The 15253-nt window shown below is 32.5% G+C and overlaps 1 protein-coding gene across 1 annotated transcript; it reads left to right on the top strand.

Annotated features, from left to right (window-relative positions):
• The first annotated feature begins 7378 nt into the window (after nt 1-7378).
• Nucleotides 7379-9633, top strand: LOC112744758 (F-box protein CPR1-like). Its single transcript, XM_072233999.1, has 3 exons — nt 7379-7643; nt 7785-9084; nt 9327-9633. The coding sequence occupies exon 2, from the start codon at nt 7842-7844 to the stop codon at nt 8832-8834; it is 993 nt and encodes a 330-aa protein (XP_072090100.1). The 5' UTR covers nt 7379-7643; nt 7785-7841; the 3' UTR covers nt 8835-9084; nt 9327-9633.
• Nucleotides 9634-15253: the final 5620 nt, after the last annotated feature.

Raw genomic sequence — 15253 nt, 5'->3', positions numbered from 1 at the left:
TAGAGTGAAAAAGAAAATTAAAATCACATGATAATTAATTTAATTAATTTTTAATAATTTCCCATTTTGAATTCAAAAAACATAAGGATTTCAAATAGGGCTAGTTACGTATCTCCCTCTTCTCACATGTGAGGTCAGTGTTTTGGAGTCTTCCTCTCCCCCATTCTCTTCCCATCTCGCTGGTCCGTTGCCGCTAGGAACACCAGCCGCCGTCCAGAGCACCAGCCGCCACCCAGAGCACCAGCCGACGCCGCCCTGCCCACCGCGAACGTCCAAGCACCCCCTTCGCGCATGTTGCGTCATTCACGCAGCCCCCTAGCCGGCATGTTTCACCGTCCCAGTGTCTTCATCCACGACATACAAGGACAGATGGTTGTTTTAGTGAGTAATTGGATAATTATTTTTTGTTCGTAAAAGTCGGATGTTCATCTCTATACGTAGCCGAATGGTTATTATTATTAGTTACGTAGATGGTTGTTATTTGTCACAAGTGCGACGGACTGCGAAGCTAGGACGACGGTGGCAGGACGTGACCCACAGGCTGCGCACCAGCGCGGGAGAGAGCGGCGAGCCAGGCACCAGGGACGCGCAACCGGAACGAGCAAGGCCTGCCTCGACGCGGGTTGCCGGCGGATGACACAGACGGGAAGGAGACGTCCGTCTGACCTGTTGGCTGCCAACGACGAAGACAAACGTCAGGGGTGGCTGCCGTTTGGGAAGAAAGAAGGATTTGGGGGTGAAAACTATTTGTAATTAGGATTTGGATAGTTGTTTTTGTAAAATAATTGAATGAGGGTTTTTGGATTTAGGGTAATTTGTGAAGTGGTGTTCACTTTTTACCCCTATTGGGCCAAATAACGAGTCCATTGTTCACATTGTCAAGATTTCTCATTGTCTCTGTAGCGGAGTTGTTTCCACTCACACTGTCACATAACTCAACACATACACAGTTATAGGGGAGGGGGAACAGATGGAAGAAAGAAAGAAAGAAAGAAAGGGAGAAGAGAGAACGGGGAGAGCAGAGGGGAATGAGGAAGAAGAGAAGGGGGGACCATATTGTTGCCGCTGTCCAATCGTCACCGCCGTCCCGTGGAGCTGCCGCCAAATTGTTGTGCGTGAGGAGCTGCTACTGAGCCGTCGTCGTTGGAGAGAGAGAGCGAGAGAGAGAGAGAGAGAGAGAGAGAGAGAGAGAGAGAGAGAGAGAGAGAGAGACGCACAAGCCAGTGAGAGAGGAAGAAGACGCGTCGTTCTGCCTAGAGCCGTCGTGGGAAGGATCGTCGTCGTTGCCATCCCTGGAGCCGTCATCCTGTGTCACCGTCAAGCCCAGCCACCATCGCCGTCGCCATGCACTCCGTCACCGGGAAAGAAACAGAACGCGCGTGGAGAGATAAGGGGTCGCGGGGTGGTTCCGCAGCCGTTGGAGCTCCGCTACTACTGCTGTCATGGCCTCCATGCCTCTGTCGCCGGAAAACGCTGCTAGAGTCGATTGTTGGAGTTGCGGTTGCTCTATTCTTGGTTCATTCTTGGTACAATAAGTCGTTTTGCTCCAAAAAGTAGTTTAGTCGCTTTTCTGTTATATGTTACTGAGAAATTTGCAGCGTTTTTGCGATAGGGTTGAGTTTTCGAGGTTGCATATAACGATTACAGTTGTTGCGGTTGTCGCAGAAGTAGAATGGAGCTGTGGTGGTTGTGGCTGCCACTATTGTGGGCCGAGAAAAATGGATTTTTGACACGCTATATAGCTGTTGGGTTTTGATTAGTTGAGGTAGGGATTTTGTTAAGATTTATTTTATATTACAGAATTGTTATAAATAGATATTGATGTAAAAAATATATTTCTGTGATTATGTGAGTCTTATAGATGTAGTTGTTTACTGGATTGAATTATTCATTGCTTGAGTGGTGTGTTGTTGCTGATAAAAATGAATTTAAAAATTTGATTTGATTGATTATTATGAAAAGTGGTTTTCTTGGTTTTGGAGTTAATTTGATATTGAAAATGAATCGGCTTTAGAATTGGTTTTGTTGATTTATCAGAAATGATTTTTTTTAGAATAGAAAATGGTTTGAGATAATGGAATTGGTCTGATTTTGGAAATGATTTTAAAAGAGTTTGAGAAATGATTTGGTTGGGATCCTTGAAGGGTGGCAAAGTCTGAATTTTAGAGAAAATGCTATCCAAATTTTATAAAAATTGAAAGTTTCGTTTGAAGTGGTTATTTAGAAAGATTTGGATTTTAAGGATTATATGATTTGATTTTGAGTTATTAAGAAAAGGATTACGTTTTAAGTTTGTTTTATTTAAAAAAGAATGAATTATGTTTTGAGTATGAATTATTAATGAACGTAATGGGAGATGTGATATTAAGGAATGAAGGATAATGAGGGTTGATTTTAAAGTCTGATTGTTGAATAAATTGAATGATATTGAGAATGTATTTGAAAATGAATTTGTATTTGATTGAGATATGTGTAACAGGGTAAAAAGCAGTGGCATTGTCCACTTGCTCTAGGTAAAGATTGATGTGCGTGGGGATCGCGGTGGTTTACCGCCCACGAGTTTGTTGTTTTCCAATTGAAAACGTCTGTGGGGATCATGTTAGTGTACCACTCATAGATGGTGGGGATCGTGGTGGTGTACCGCTCAACAGGTGGGGATCGTGGTTTTGTATCGCTCACCCATTTTTAACAGGACGATGTCCGGGTTAGCTACCGGACATGTCGGGTTGGTTGTATAGCCGACAGATGAGACTCATCGGTCACAGGGTAGATATGCATCATATGCATTTGCATGCTTTGTTTGGGTTTGAATTTGTTTTGTTTTGCCTAACTGTTTAGCTGTTATTAACTGCTATCTGAGCTACTTGCTGTAATTGCTATTTATACCTGTGTTTGTTCTGGTGTGGTACTTTTGAGATTGAGATTGGTGCTGAATTGATGATAGTGTTGATTGATTGCGTAATTGGTTTCTGATTGAGGTTTAGTTAAGTATGAAAAATCAAGCTGGTTCAGCATAGACTTAATGAACCTATACTTGGAACAGGCTGGTCATTCATACAGTCTAAGAAACTTTTAAGATCTTCTTATAAGAAAAAAAAGGCTTTGGATTTTGGATAATTAACTGATTTCTTTAAAAAGGTTTTGGATTTTTGCAAGTTAATAGTTGGTTTTCAAAAGTTTCATAAGACAAGCAATGAGCACTGTGCTTAAAAACAGTTTTCTTTCTAAATATCTTCTTATTACAATTCTGAAAATCCGTGGTGAGACCATGTGGTTAGGTTCTCACCCTCTACAACTTTATCATTTCAGGACGGGCGAATAAGTTTGCGGAGTGTTTGTTAAGTGTTGTTTCTGTTTCTATTCATATGTAATTGATTTTCCTCGTCTTTATTATTAAATTCTGAGTAAAGTATTGTTTTTGTCCCAATGTTTGGGATAAATCCTATTTGTGTCCCTAACGTTTAAATCGTCCTATTTGTATCCCTAACGTTTGTAAAAGTGATTCAATGTTATCTTGCCGTCATTAGGGACAATTTAAACGTTAAGGATACAAATAGGACGATTTAAACGTTAGGGACACAAATATGATTTACCCCAAACGTTAGAGACAAAAACGATACTTTACTTTTAAATTCTTGTAAGAGGGATAGGAGTCGTGATTATTATGTATACGGAAGTCAAAGACTCCTATTTTATTATTATGTATACAGAAGTCGTCATTATAATAAGACGTCATTAAGTGGGGTAGCCAAAAGCGTGACATTCTAATAGTAAGACGTTACAATAATGACAGAATATTTAAATGAAATTGTCAATTTTTATATATTCTCTACAATATTGATTTTTAAATGTAATAAATTTCTTTATGATGGAGGTTTTCATTTCAATTTTCTAATTGATTTTTTGATGTGTTAGGAGTGTGCAATGAGAGTTCAAATACACACTTAGTATTGTGTATTTAGGGTTCAAATATATGCACATAAATTATAAAAATTTAACTGTCTTAATATAGGCTTTTACAACTTTTAGAATTGTAATAAATTCTGTATTGTAAACTATGTTGTGGACACGAAGACCATCTTTAGTAAGGAATTTATCCCAATTCCTGTTTATGGCCCATCTGTCATAAAAAGTAACTCTACATCAGCTTTTGCGTCATAAACAGTAAATAGGAACTCAAAGCATCTCTCTCTTCTCCATTAGAAGGAACTAACTTTAGTTCCTGTTGTAGTCCCACTTAATTAATTAATTAAAATACTTAAAATTAATGTAATTATATTTTTTTAATAATGTAATTTAAATATTTAAATTTAAAAATAATTCACTATTAAAAGATATTAATATTAAATAAATTTATATATAATAATAATACACAATATATAATTCGGGATTACAATAATTTGTAAAATTACTTAATACAAAAAGAAAATATAATTAAATTCTATAGTTGACGACAAGCATTGTGAAATTATCATATGTGTTCAATCAAGTCCTCTTTCAATTGTCTATGCTGCTGCCTATTTTGAAGTTGGGCATTTCTTTGGAGAAATTGATGGTATGGTGCAAAATCTTCTTCTCTCAGCTGAGGTTGTGATAAGCCATTTTCAACATCATCATACTCTAAGCCTTGAGCAAAATTTCCTGCATAAGTGTCTCTTTCATCCTCAACAATCATATTATGCAATATAATACAAGCTCTCATTATGTTGGCAAGCTTCTTCTTTTCCCAAAAACGAGCTGGACCACGTATAATTGTAAAGCGTGCTTGCAACACTCCGAATGCTCGTTCCACATCTTTTCTTTGCCCTTCTTGGTATTGTGCAAATAACTTGTGTTTCTCCCCTTGTGGCTTTGAGATTGATTTGACAAATGTGGCCCATTCAGGATAAATGCCATCTACTAAGTAGTATCCCATTGTATAATTATTACCATTAATAGTATAATTTACCTCCGGAGCACAATCATTTAGAATGTCATCAAACACTGGAGAACGATCTAACACGTTGATATCGTTATTTGAACCAGAAACTCCAAAGAACGCATGCCATATCCAAAGGTCTGAAGATGCTACAACCTCAAGTACTATGGTTGCAACCCCACGATAACCACTCATGTACATACCTTTCCACGCCTTTGGACAATTTTTCCATTGCCAATGCATGCAGTCAATGCTACCCAACATGCCAGGGAAGCCACGACCCTCTGCCATTTGTAGTAGGCGTTGTACGTCATTTGGAGTAACATTTCCGATAGAGGGGTTAAATATGGATGAAAATGAAAAATGGGGTGTTTGTGAATTTTGATTTTGCGGTTGGATTATAGGAAATTGATTATTATAAGGAGCTTGAAAATTGAAATTAGAAAGATTTTGTGGATTTGGATTTTGAAATGTATTTGGTAGTGTGAAGTTTTGATTTGGAACTTGAGAGTTTGAGGTTTGAGATTGTTGGGTATTTGAAATTTGAGGAAAGTTTTGTAAGTAATTGAAGAAAGAGTTGAGTTGGTTTGGATCCATTTTTCGAACAAAAAATAATAGTAGCAGAATTTTGATTTTGTGTAAACTTGGAAGAAGATGAAGAAGAGTAGTAGAGAGTGTGAGAATAGAAGTGTATCTAAGTGGTATATATAGAGTACAAAAATATTAATTTATTAATAATAACGGTAACATAGTAACGGCTAGTTTCTAACAGCTATTTCTACAACGTCTATTTTTGCAACGGCTAAATTAATATAACAATATAAATATAAACAATATTTAATATTAATTATGATATAAATCATTAATATAAATTATTAATTAAATAAAATTTTAATTATTTAATTATTATAATTATTAATAAATTAATTATAATTTAATTACTTACTTAATTATTAGTTAATTAATTAATATAAATTATTAATTAAATAAAAATATCAATATTTAATATAATTATTCAATTAATTATTATTTTATATAATTTTTTATTTTTTATTTTATTTGTCATTTGGCAAATTTATATTGGTTAATGGGAGTCCCCATTCAGAGGAGCTCCTTTGCTTTGAATTTAGCAAAGAAACTCAAATGAGTTCCTCTCCAACGCCCAATCTCTCTTTTCTCTCTGACATCACAGTAAAAGGGCATTTATTTGCCCGTTGGAGATGCTCTAATACTAATCTTGTGTCTCTTATTGTTTCCCATGTTTTTTCAGGAGGCTTCTATCTAAATATCATAATAGAAAAGACTACTTAATTTACTTGCTTTTATATTTTTTTTATTTAGCTGTTTAATGATTAAAGATGAGATAATGAATGTACAAATAAAATTAGTTATATAAAACTTAAGGTTTGTTTGGACGTCATTCTAAAAAAATATCTATTTTTAAATGATATTTTTTAAAAAATTTTTTATAAAAGTAAAAGTGATTTTATATTTGGATATCTTATGTAAAAAGATTTTTTTGTTTATTCTCAAAAAAGATAATTTTTTATTTTTCTAATACTTTTACTTTTATTATTAGAAATTTACCAAACACACTAAAAAATAAAAAAGATCTTTTTTTATTAAAAAAATCATTTTTTTATCAATTTAATAGCACCAAAACAAACACTTAAAGATGTTTTATTTTATCAATTAATTACATACACAAAATATACATTTTTTTTATCATGCTGTTAACACGGTTGGTTTTAAGTAATTCTCTAGCAAATTATGGCAGACCAGACAAAAATAAATTAATGCTTAATCACTTTGTATGTCAAATCACAAAAGTTTAAAATGAAGTAGGTAACATAGTTTCTTAAGGTAATTTTTTTGCATGCAAAGTATACCAAAATAAAAGACTTTTAAAAAAACAAAAAAAAGAGAGAGAAAATAAAACTATTGTTGTTTAGGAACTGATTAAAAAAAGTTGTTTATTCGAATTTTTTTATTTGATTAATTTATTATAGTATAAATATTTTGATGTTAATTACACAAAATTTTGTAAAAGATAAAAGTAGAAAATATTGAATAAATAATTAGAATGTGAAAGTGAAAAATATATTGAATAAAAAAGTTTAATTTAGAGAAATTTGTTAATGAACTAAATAGAAATACTAAATAAATCTAACTTTATTATTTTATACACTTTTTAAAATAAATTCTTAAAAAATAAGATTTATATGTTTTATTTTTATAAAATTCAAAACAGTTCAATTATATATTATTATTTATTTAACTCTTTTTAATATTAATTTAGAAAACTAAAACAACCACATTTAAATATATTTATTGTCTTTTTTTAATTTAAAAAGTAAAAACAAATCTAAAAAAACAGAATAAACAAATTAAAATTTTAAATTTTAAATCTTCTTAATACTAATACATCATAAATAAAACCCTAAATATTCTTTTATACACATATTTCAATTAATTACCTCTTTTGTGGTAATTAAAAAAAATCTTTCCTTCGTAAAAACTAAAAATCCAGAACTGCAGCGCCTTCCCTCTTCGCCGCTATCGTCTTCTCCCGCACTGTGCACGTCCCTCCGCAACGAGCTCCCCCTCCCCCTGCGAAGATCTTCTCCATCCGCGACGCGCAGCTCCATTGGCGACCCATTGGCGACCCGCAGCTCCCCCGCACGCCTCTTTCGTCCTGGGTCGTCACAATCCTTCTTTGTCTAAAGTAATTCTGCTTGCACAATTATGTATAATTGGGGATTTTAAAAAATAAATGTAATGTGGATTAGCTAAAATCTAATTTTTAAAGAATACGTAACATTTTTTAATTCAGAAGCCAATCCAAAATTAACCCTTCCCCTTTTAGTTTTAGGTTTTCAAGGCAATTTCAAGTCCCGGAAACCGGAGTTGAGTGAATTGGTATATGAATTGCGAAAAGCTCAGCAATCCAAGCATGGATAAGAAGAAGAAGCTGAAGCAAACAGGGAACAAAGTAAAAGAGGAAGCGAGCATGGATAAGAAGAATAATCAAAGGAGCAAGAGCATTCTCGAGATCCTCCCTCTTGAGCTGATTCACAGAATCCTACTGCGGGTGCCGATCAGACATCTCGCTCGCCTTAGGTGCGTTTCCAAGCTCTGGTGCTCTCTCATTTCTGATCCTGACTTTGCAGAATTGCATTTTCACCACTCTCCAGCCGCCACCAACGCATACTTCATCATGAAAAACGAGACTATAGCTGACTTGATTTACTTAGACGGCAATGATGCATTACAAAAAGAGGTGTGTCCGCCTTTCAAGAAGAAACCACCTTCTAAGTTTTTGGTCGTGGGATCCTGCAGAGGCTTTATTCTCTTCCATCGAGACCCATATTTTCTTGTGGTATGGAACCCACTCACTGGATCCAGCAAAAGAATATCCTACTCTCATATTGTTCATCATAGTAAGCGCCATGGCTATAGGATTCCCTATGGCGTGCATCTGCATGGATTTGGTTATGATTCATCACAGGATGATTACTTACTTCTTGTAGCTTGGAGAGATTGTGAAGGACAATCTCGTTTGGATTGCTTTTCCTTGAGAACCAATTCATGGATTAATCTTGATGCTGCAGTCCCCAAACTTGTGGGTTTTGATTACTATCATTTTTGTGGGTTGTTCTTTAATGGCGCTTTTCATTGGGTGCCTTACCATTTTAATGATTCCAGCGATGCTATTGTTATATTTGATCTCAAGGAAATGACTTTTTCAACTATATCTGCGCCGAAACAACTGTTATGTTCCTATCCAAGTCTTGCCCTACTTGGAGGCTGCCTAGCCTTGTCTACTCCCAGTGATGATTGCCTAAATACTGACGTATGGGTGATGAAAGAATATAAAGTGCACTCATCTTGGACTCTCTATCAGATTCCTTGCTAGGACTTCCGGCCTCTGTGCTTATCTAGTAATAGGGATATTATTGGAAGAGGTTATACTTCGTGTGGTGAAAAAGAGTACTTCATATATAATGTCAGAGGAGACCTGCTCAAGCATTTTAAAAATCTAAATCTGTGTTATCAACGTCCCTTTCCCTTCTGCGAAACCGCTACTGTGTATACAGAGAGTCTCTTGCCACTCCCTAGTGACATTAAGGATAATGATAACAAGAAGAAGATGAAGAAGGAAATCGGTATGTAACCATTCTCCTATGCTTTGTACCAAGCTATTCCCGTTAGTTTTCATTGCATTTTGCATCAAGTTCCAATCAAATGTGACTTTTGTTTCTGGATGCTGAAATTTGAATTTATCAATGCTTAGAAATCATTGATCGCTGTCTTCCTTCCTGTAGTCCGGGCTTGTGGTGCAGTTTTGAAGTTTAGATTATTTTCATGTCTAAAACTTTGTCTTTTACCTGAGCTTTTTTTGTTGCAGGCCATCAAGTTCACCATAAATATTTTTGAACAACCTGATGTTGCTAAAGGTTAGCATCAAAGAAAGAAAGAGAATTAGGAGCCAACATACAAGTGAATAGCTTGACACATGGGGAAGAAGAACATTTGAAAAGTGCAAATGAAGTTTAGTTGGTTATGCAAAACTTTAGATGTTTTATTTCTTAGTTGGTTATGTAAAACTTTAGATGCTTTATTTTGAAGATTGCATAATGTACTTTTCTTTTATCATGTCAAAACCTTATGAATCCAATCCTAGAAGTTTTAATTGTAGATTCTTTTGGGGATAATACGTTTCTCCTGCAAACTTGAGATGCTAGGTGTGGAGTCTAGTGAATTTGTCAAATGAATCTCTTGTAAAATTTCTGTTTATCTCTGTTTTATCGAGCAATGAGATTCCTTAATTCATATGATGTTTCATTTTAGAGGATAAAGTGTGATTTTTTTACCATTTATTTCATAGGTGAGATCAAAAGAAAATATGAGAGATAAACTATCCAAGGGTGAGAGATCACATTTTATCCTCTAAAGTGAAAATTCAAAATTTGAGGATCTAAATTCCTTAAACTAATATGCAAAAGAAATGTCCAATTTAAAAATTAAAACAGATAGATCAGACTAGAGCAAGTCGCAATATTTTAGAATTTGCTTAATTCAAACTCTAAATTTTTGTCAGCTTTACTCTCTGATATGCAAATATCAAGGAGAAGGTCATGAATCTCACAGCTTTTGACCCCTCCATCACTCCTTTTTGCCACCATGACCAACTCATTCAAGTACTCTTCAGCAATATCTTCTACTTCCGGTGCATTTAATATTCCTGTATTTGGTGGTTGTATTAACCCTTTAGCAACCCATAATTTTATCAATCGTTTCACAGGAATTGCATAGTCTTCGGGATACATCCCAAAGTATAGAAAACATGGTTTTACTCGATGAGGCTAGCTGTCATAACTAAGCTTCAAACTAGGAAAGAGATTCAGAAGGGACGCGTGATTTCCATTGCGATTGAAATGCTGGGTTGGGAAGGTGAGCATGAAGAAGAATGAAGAACCTTCCGTTTTTTTGGGTTGAGATTTAGCATTGTGATGAACTCCACTAGTTACTAGGAGTCCAATTTGATTATGTCATTTAATCTTGATGTATTATCTTAGGTTTGATTTGTAAATGTGGTGGCTTAATTCAGAAATAGTTTGTGAATATGTCATTTTCTAAGTGATTTTATGCGTTAAGATTAAGCAATCTTGGATTTATTACCTAGTATTTAAGGTTCCATCTATCTATGGTAGCGCATAATAACTTAACATGTTATAGTTATGAACCAATCTGAGCTTGCATTACTCTTACTTTTGATTATGATCCATGCAAAATGTTAGTCGAATGAGTTGAATTACCAGTTTACCTCCATTGTTAAGTGGAATGCTGCAACTACTTTAATTTGATTTGAAGAAAAAGAGCAACTTGGAGATATTTGTGCATTCAAAATTATACAAGTAAAATTTAAAATTCAAAAATACACTTTCAAATTATAAGATTGAACACTAATTATTTTATTAACACATCCAAAATTCATGTTAAAATAATTTGTTTACCCATCCAAATTTATAAAATTGCACAATAAATAATTAATTGACACATTCGTAAGTCAATTGTAAATAATTGTGCTCATCATAAGAAGAAGTAGGTGAAATGTTCATAAAAATTTGTTTTTTTTTTTTAAATTATAACACATTATTAAGTTATATACAAAATATATTTGTAACACATCCAAAATCATAAATCTAAAATAATTGTCTTTTTTAATTATAATACATCTAAAATTATTAAGTTATATACAAAATATTTTTAAAATACATCCAAAATCATAAATCTAAAATTTTATTTTTGGATGTGTATTTAAATTATAATCGGTTAGTAATTAAAAATCTTAAAATCAAAATGGAAATTTTAAAATTTAGATTTTAAATTTCAGTTTTATTTAGTTTGTATTTTGGATGTGTATTTAAATTTAAAAAGACACCAAATTTATTTGGACGTGTTTATTTTAATTTTTTTTAAATTATTCTAACCTAGTTGAACCGCTAAAAATATAATCAAAATTTTTTTTCCTTGACTAAACTGGTTTTTACTATTGTTAACACTTGAAGTCTTAAGACAAAAGAAACAAGCTAAGCTTTTCTTTTTATTAACTTTTACTTGCATTGTGATGCATGATGAAAAGATCCGTGAATCTTCGTCCAATGAGAATTAAAATTACTATCTTATAACTACTAATGAGCTTTGATGGTGAACTTGAATTCAGCAAATGCTTATTAAAAAATCACATTAATCTTGAATTAAGATTTGTTGTTCATTGGTTGAAACCTTTGACCAAAATCAGCAGTAATTCAAAAAAAAAAAAAAATTTATGGTCGCTGTAAATTGATTCCAAATAGCTGATTCCAAAGTTGCATTATTTCTAGGAACTGAAAAGAGAACAAAAAAACGCGGGAAAATGCTCGTCTTTTTAACCGAATTGATGGAGTAGGCATATGAATCTTCTTCCTTGCCAAAAACCCTAACAACTTGGACACTTGATTGTGTTGTAAATGAAGTGTAGGTTTGCAAGTTGAGCTGGAAAGAAGCATCTCAAAACTCCTGTTCTATTTTTCTTTTGCTTTAAAGTATGATTTCTTTCCAACTATGTTTGGGAAAAACTCAAACATTTGAAAATGCAATTGAGTTTCCTCTTGTTAAATTCAATATGTCTTTTAATTATATATAATAGTAAAATAATATTTCTTAGATTATGAATGCAGTTGAAGTTTTACATTTACTTCTTTATGTTTTATAGCTGTACAATATTTTCTTTGTTGCATTATCTTTCATTGATCTATCATTAGATTCGGTTCTTTAAATACTTACTCCTCTGTTTAAATGATTCTAGAAAGCTTATATTGCTAATTGCCTTTTCTTCATGCGTTGGTGGTCGGTAGAAAGAATGTAATAGGTCATGCAATGTATTCACACAATATCACACTTTATTATGAGATTTAACATGTGAATTCCACATTGAGATTTATCAATTTGCTAATTCAGTTTTTTTGCTTTAAAAGTGAACTGTATTGGCTCATTAAGTTTCATTTTTCTGCATGTAAGTACATAAATATAAGCATATAATCATTTTAATTATAAGTCAAGCAAAAGTAGATTGTTAAAAATCAATTCTCAGCAAATGGCAGAGTAAATGCTATAGCCTATAGTGCATTTAGCTTGTTGATAAAAAGATTGCATTTTTACCTTCACTTTTCTTTTCTTTTTTTTTTTTCTTTTTTAAATTTGATAGTTTAGTAAAGCTTTACTCTAAAACTACGAAGCTATACAAGCTTAAACAGGTAACTATTAACGAAATCTCAAAACAATATTAAATTATCATGCCACTCACCAATAGAATACACATATAAGAGGAACCTCGATAAAAAACCTCTAAGAAACAAACAGAGAAAAAAGAATATTCCTTTTATATGAACTAAGGCGATTAAAAAAATAGTGAATACTACAATAAAAATTTTATAATTCTCTTCATGTAAATATACTTATTTTTTAACATTAGACGATGAATTGCAGAATTTGATTTTGATATGTTATAAAAGTGTTATCTTTATTTAAAGTGTGACTAAACAAACAAATCACACTCTTAACACAAATATCTTTATAAAAAGATATTTTTAACATCTTCATTTGGGTAAGTGCTTTGAAAAATACATCACACATAAAACCAAACAAACAACATTATATCCAAGACCCAACCTCACAACATCCAAATAGATCAGCTCTCCGGTTTACTCTGCAATATCCCATCTAAGAATATCTCTCTTCAATCCTTCACATCTGTAACATCTTGGGCTTGTAAGCGACAACACTATTTTGGTGGCGAATCCACTATGTGCACTTGCCCTGTCTGCTTCTTTGAAACCACAAAATTGTTTTTTATGAGCTTTCTATCTATTTTCTTCATCATCATAATAACAATATCTTTAAAACCAAAAAGTTGTTCTTGATCAGATTGCTATAAGTCAATTACTAAGGATTTGTATTTTACATTCTTACATCAACCTGCTACACTTATGGTCCGTTTGGGAAACTTTAGAAGTAATTTTTTTTAACTTTTGACTTATGAAAAGTAGTAGTATTAATGTCGGGTGCAATTTTCAAAACCAAATTGCAACTTTCTAAGAAGCTATTTAGGAGCTTACAGAGAAGTTAAAAAAAATGACTTCTCTCATAATACTTCTACTTTTCATCATATTTCTATAAAATAAACACTTTTAAAGTTAAAAATCCAAACACAAAATAATTTATTTATAAGTTACTTTTAACAGAGTCATTTATTGTTTAAGTTATTTTATCAAAAGGAACTTAATTAAGTTGGTTACCCAAACTGGGCCTTAAACTAATATGTAAAAGAAACTACCAATCCAAGACAGATAGATCAGACTAGAGTAACTAGCAATATTTCAGAATATGCATAATGCAAACTCAAAACAGAACTGAATAGGAGTAAAGCAACAATAAATCGCTACTAAAGAATGATATACAACAACTAATTAAAAAATTTCACTTGGTCTTAATGACTATATTGGTGATTGTAATAAAAATACTAAAATGCAACATTTTACCAAATTAAAAAACAAATTATGTTTACTAAATCACATCAAAATGTGATAAAGAAGCCGTAGGTATGCTGTATGCTAATTATTTTTTGAGTAAAGTATCATTTTTGTCCCTAACGTTTGAGTAAATCTCAAAGTTGTCCCTAACGTTTGAATCGTCCTATTTAAGTCCCTAACGTTTCAAAATTGACTCGATGTTGTCCTGCTGTTAGGAATCTCTTAACAGGAATTGACGGCGGGACAAAATTGAGACGATTTTAAAACGTTAGGAACTAAAATAGGAGGAACACGTTGGGAACAAAAACGATACATAGAAATAAATTTTAATTTTATCCTTCAATAATATCAATTTTTTACGGTACATAGTTATTCAATTATTTTTTAATCACATCTAAGTAAATTACACTTAATCACATTAATTTTATTCCAAATAAATTTATTTTTTTATAATTTTACTCTTAAAATTTTTTTCTCATTATAAAATATTTGTAGAATGACTAGTACATAAACTTGTTGGGAAAAAAATGATACATATACAATAAAGTAATGTGATTCTAGTCATTTTACAAATATTTCATGATGAGTAAAAATCTTTAAAAGTAAAATTATAAAAAAAATAAATTTATTTAGAATCAAAGTAATGTGATTAAGTGTAATTTACTTAAATGTGATTAAAAAATAATTGAATAACTATGTACGGTAAAATATTGATATTAATGAAGGATAAATTAAAATTTATTTCTTTGTATCGTTTTTGTCCCCAACGTTTTCGTCCTATTTAAGTCCCTAACGTTTCAAAATCGTCTCAATTTTGTCCCGCCGTCAATTCCGTTAACAGATTCTTAACGGCAGGACAACATTGAGTCAATTTTGAAACGTTAGGGATTTAAATAGGACGATTCAAATATTATGAACAACTTTGAGACTTACCCCAAACGTTAAGGACAAAAACGATACTTTATTCTTATTTTTTATACGATGGATGAAGCAAGTTAACGGTAGTTTCTTATTTGGTGGTATAGGACATGACATTAATCATAACTTGGGTGAATTTACTTGTTTTAGAAACAGCAATATAGGGAGGCTTTTCTTGTTAAATCAAAATCAAAATCAAGATTCTTGTTGATATAGGGCACTGATAATATTTTCTCTAGTAATTAGATAATAGATACAAATAAAGTAACCTTTTGAAACAAAGAGCAAAGTCTGTCCTAAACAATAAAATGAGAGAAAATGCTTTGATTAACCCAATGTGGCG

The sequence above is a fragment of the Arachis hypogaea genome, chromosome 4, assembly GCF_003086295.3.
Source record: "Arachis hypogaea cultivar Tifrunner chromosome 4, arahy.Tifrunner.gnm2.J5K5, whole genome shotgun sequence".
NCBI lineage: Eukaryota > Viridiplantae > Streptophyta > Magnoliopsida > Fabales > Fabaceae > Arachis > Arachis hypogaea.
Note: the sequence above shows the minus strand (reverse complement) of the source record. Positions and strands in the feature narration are given on the sequence as shown.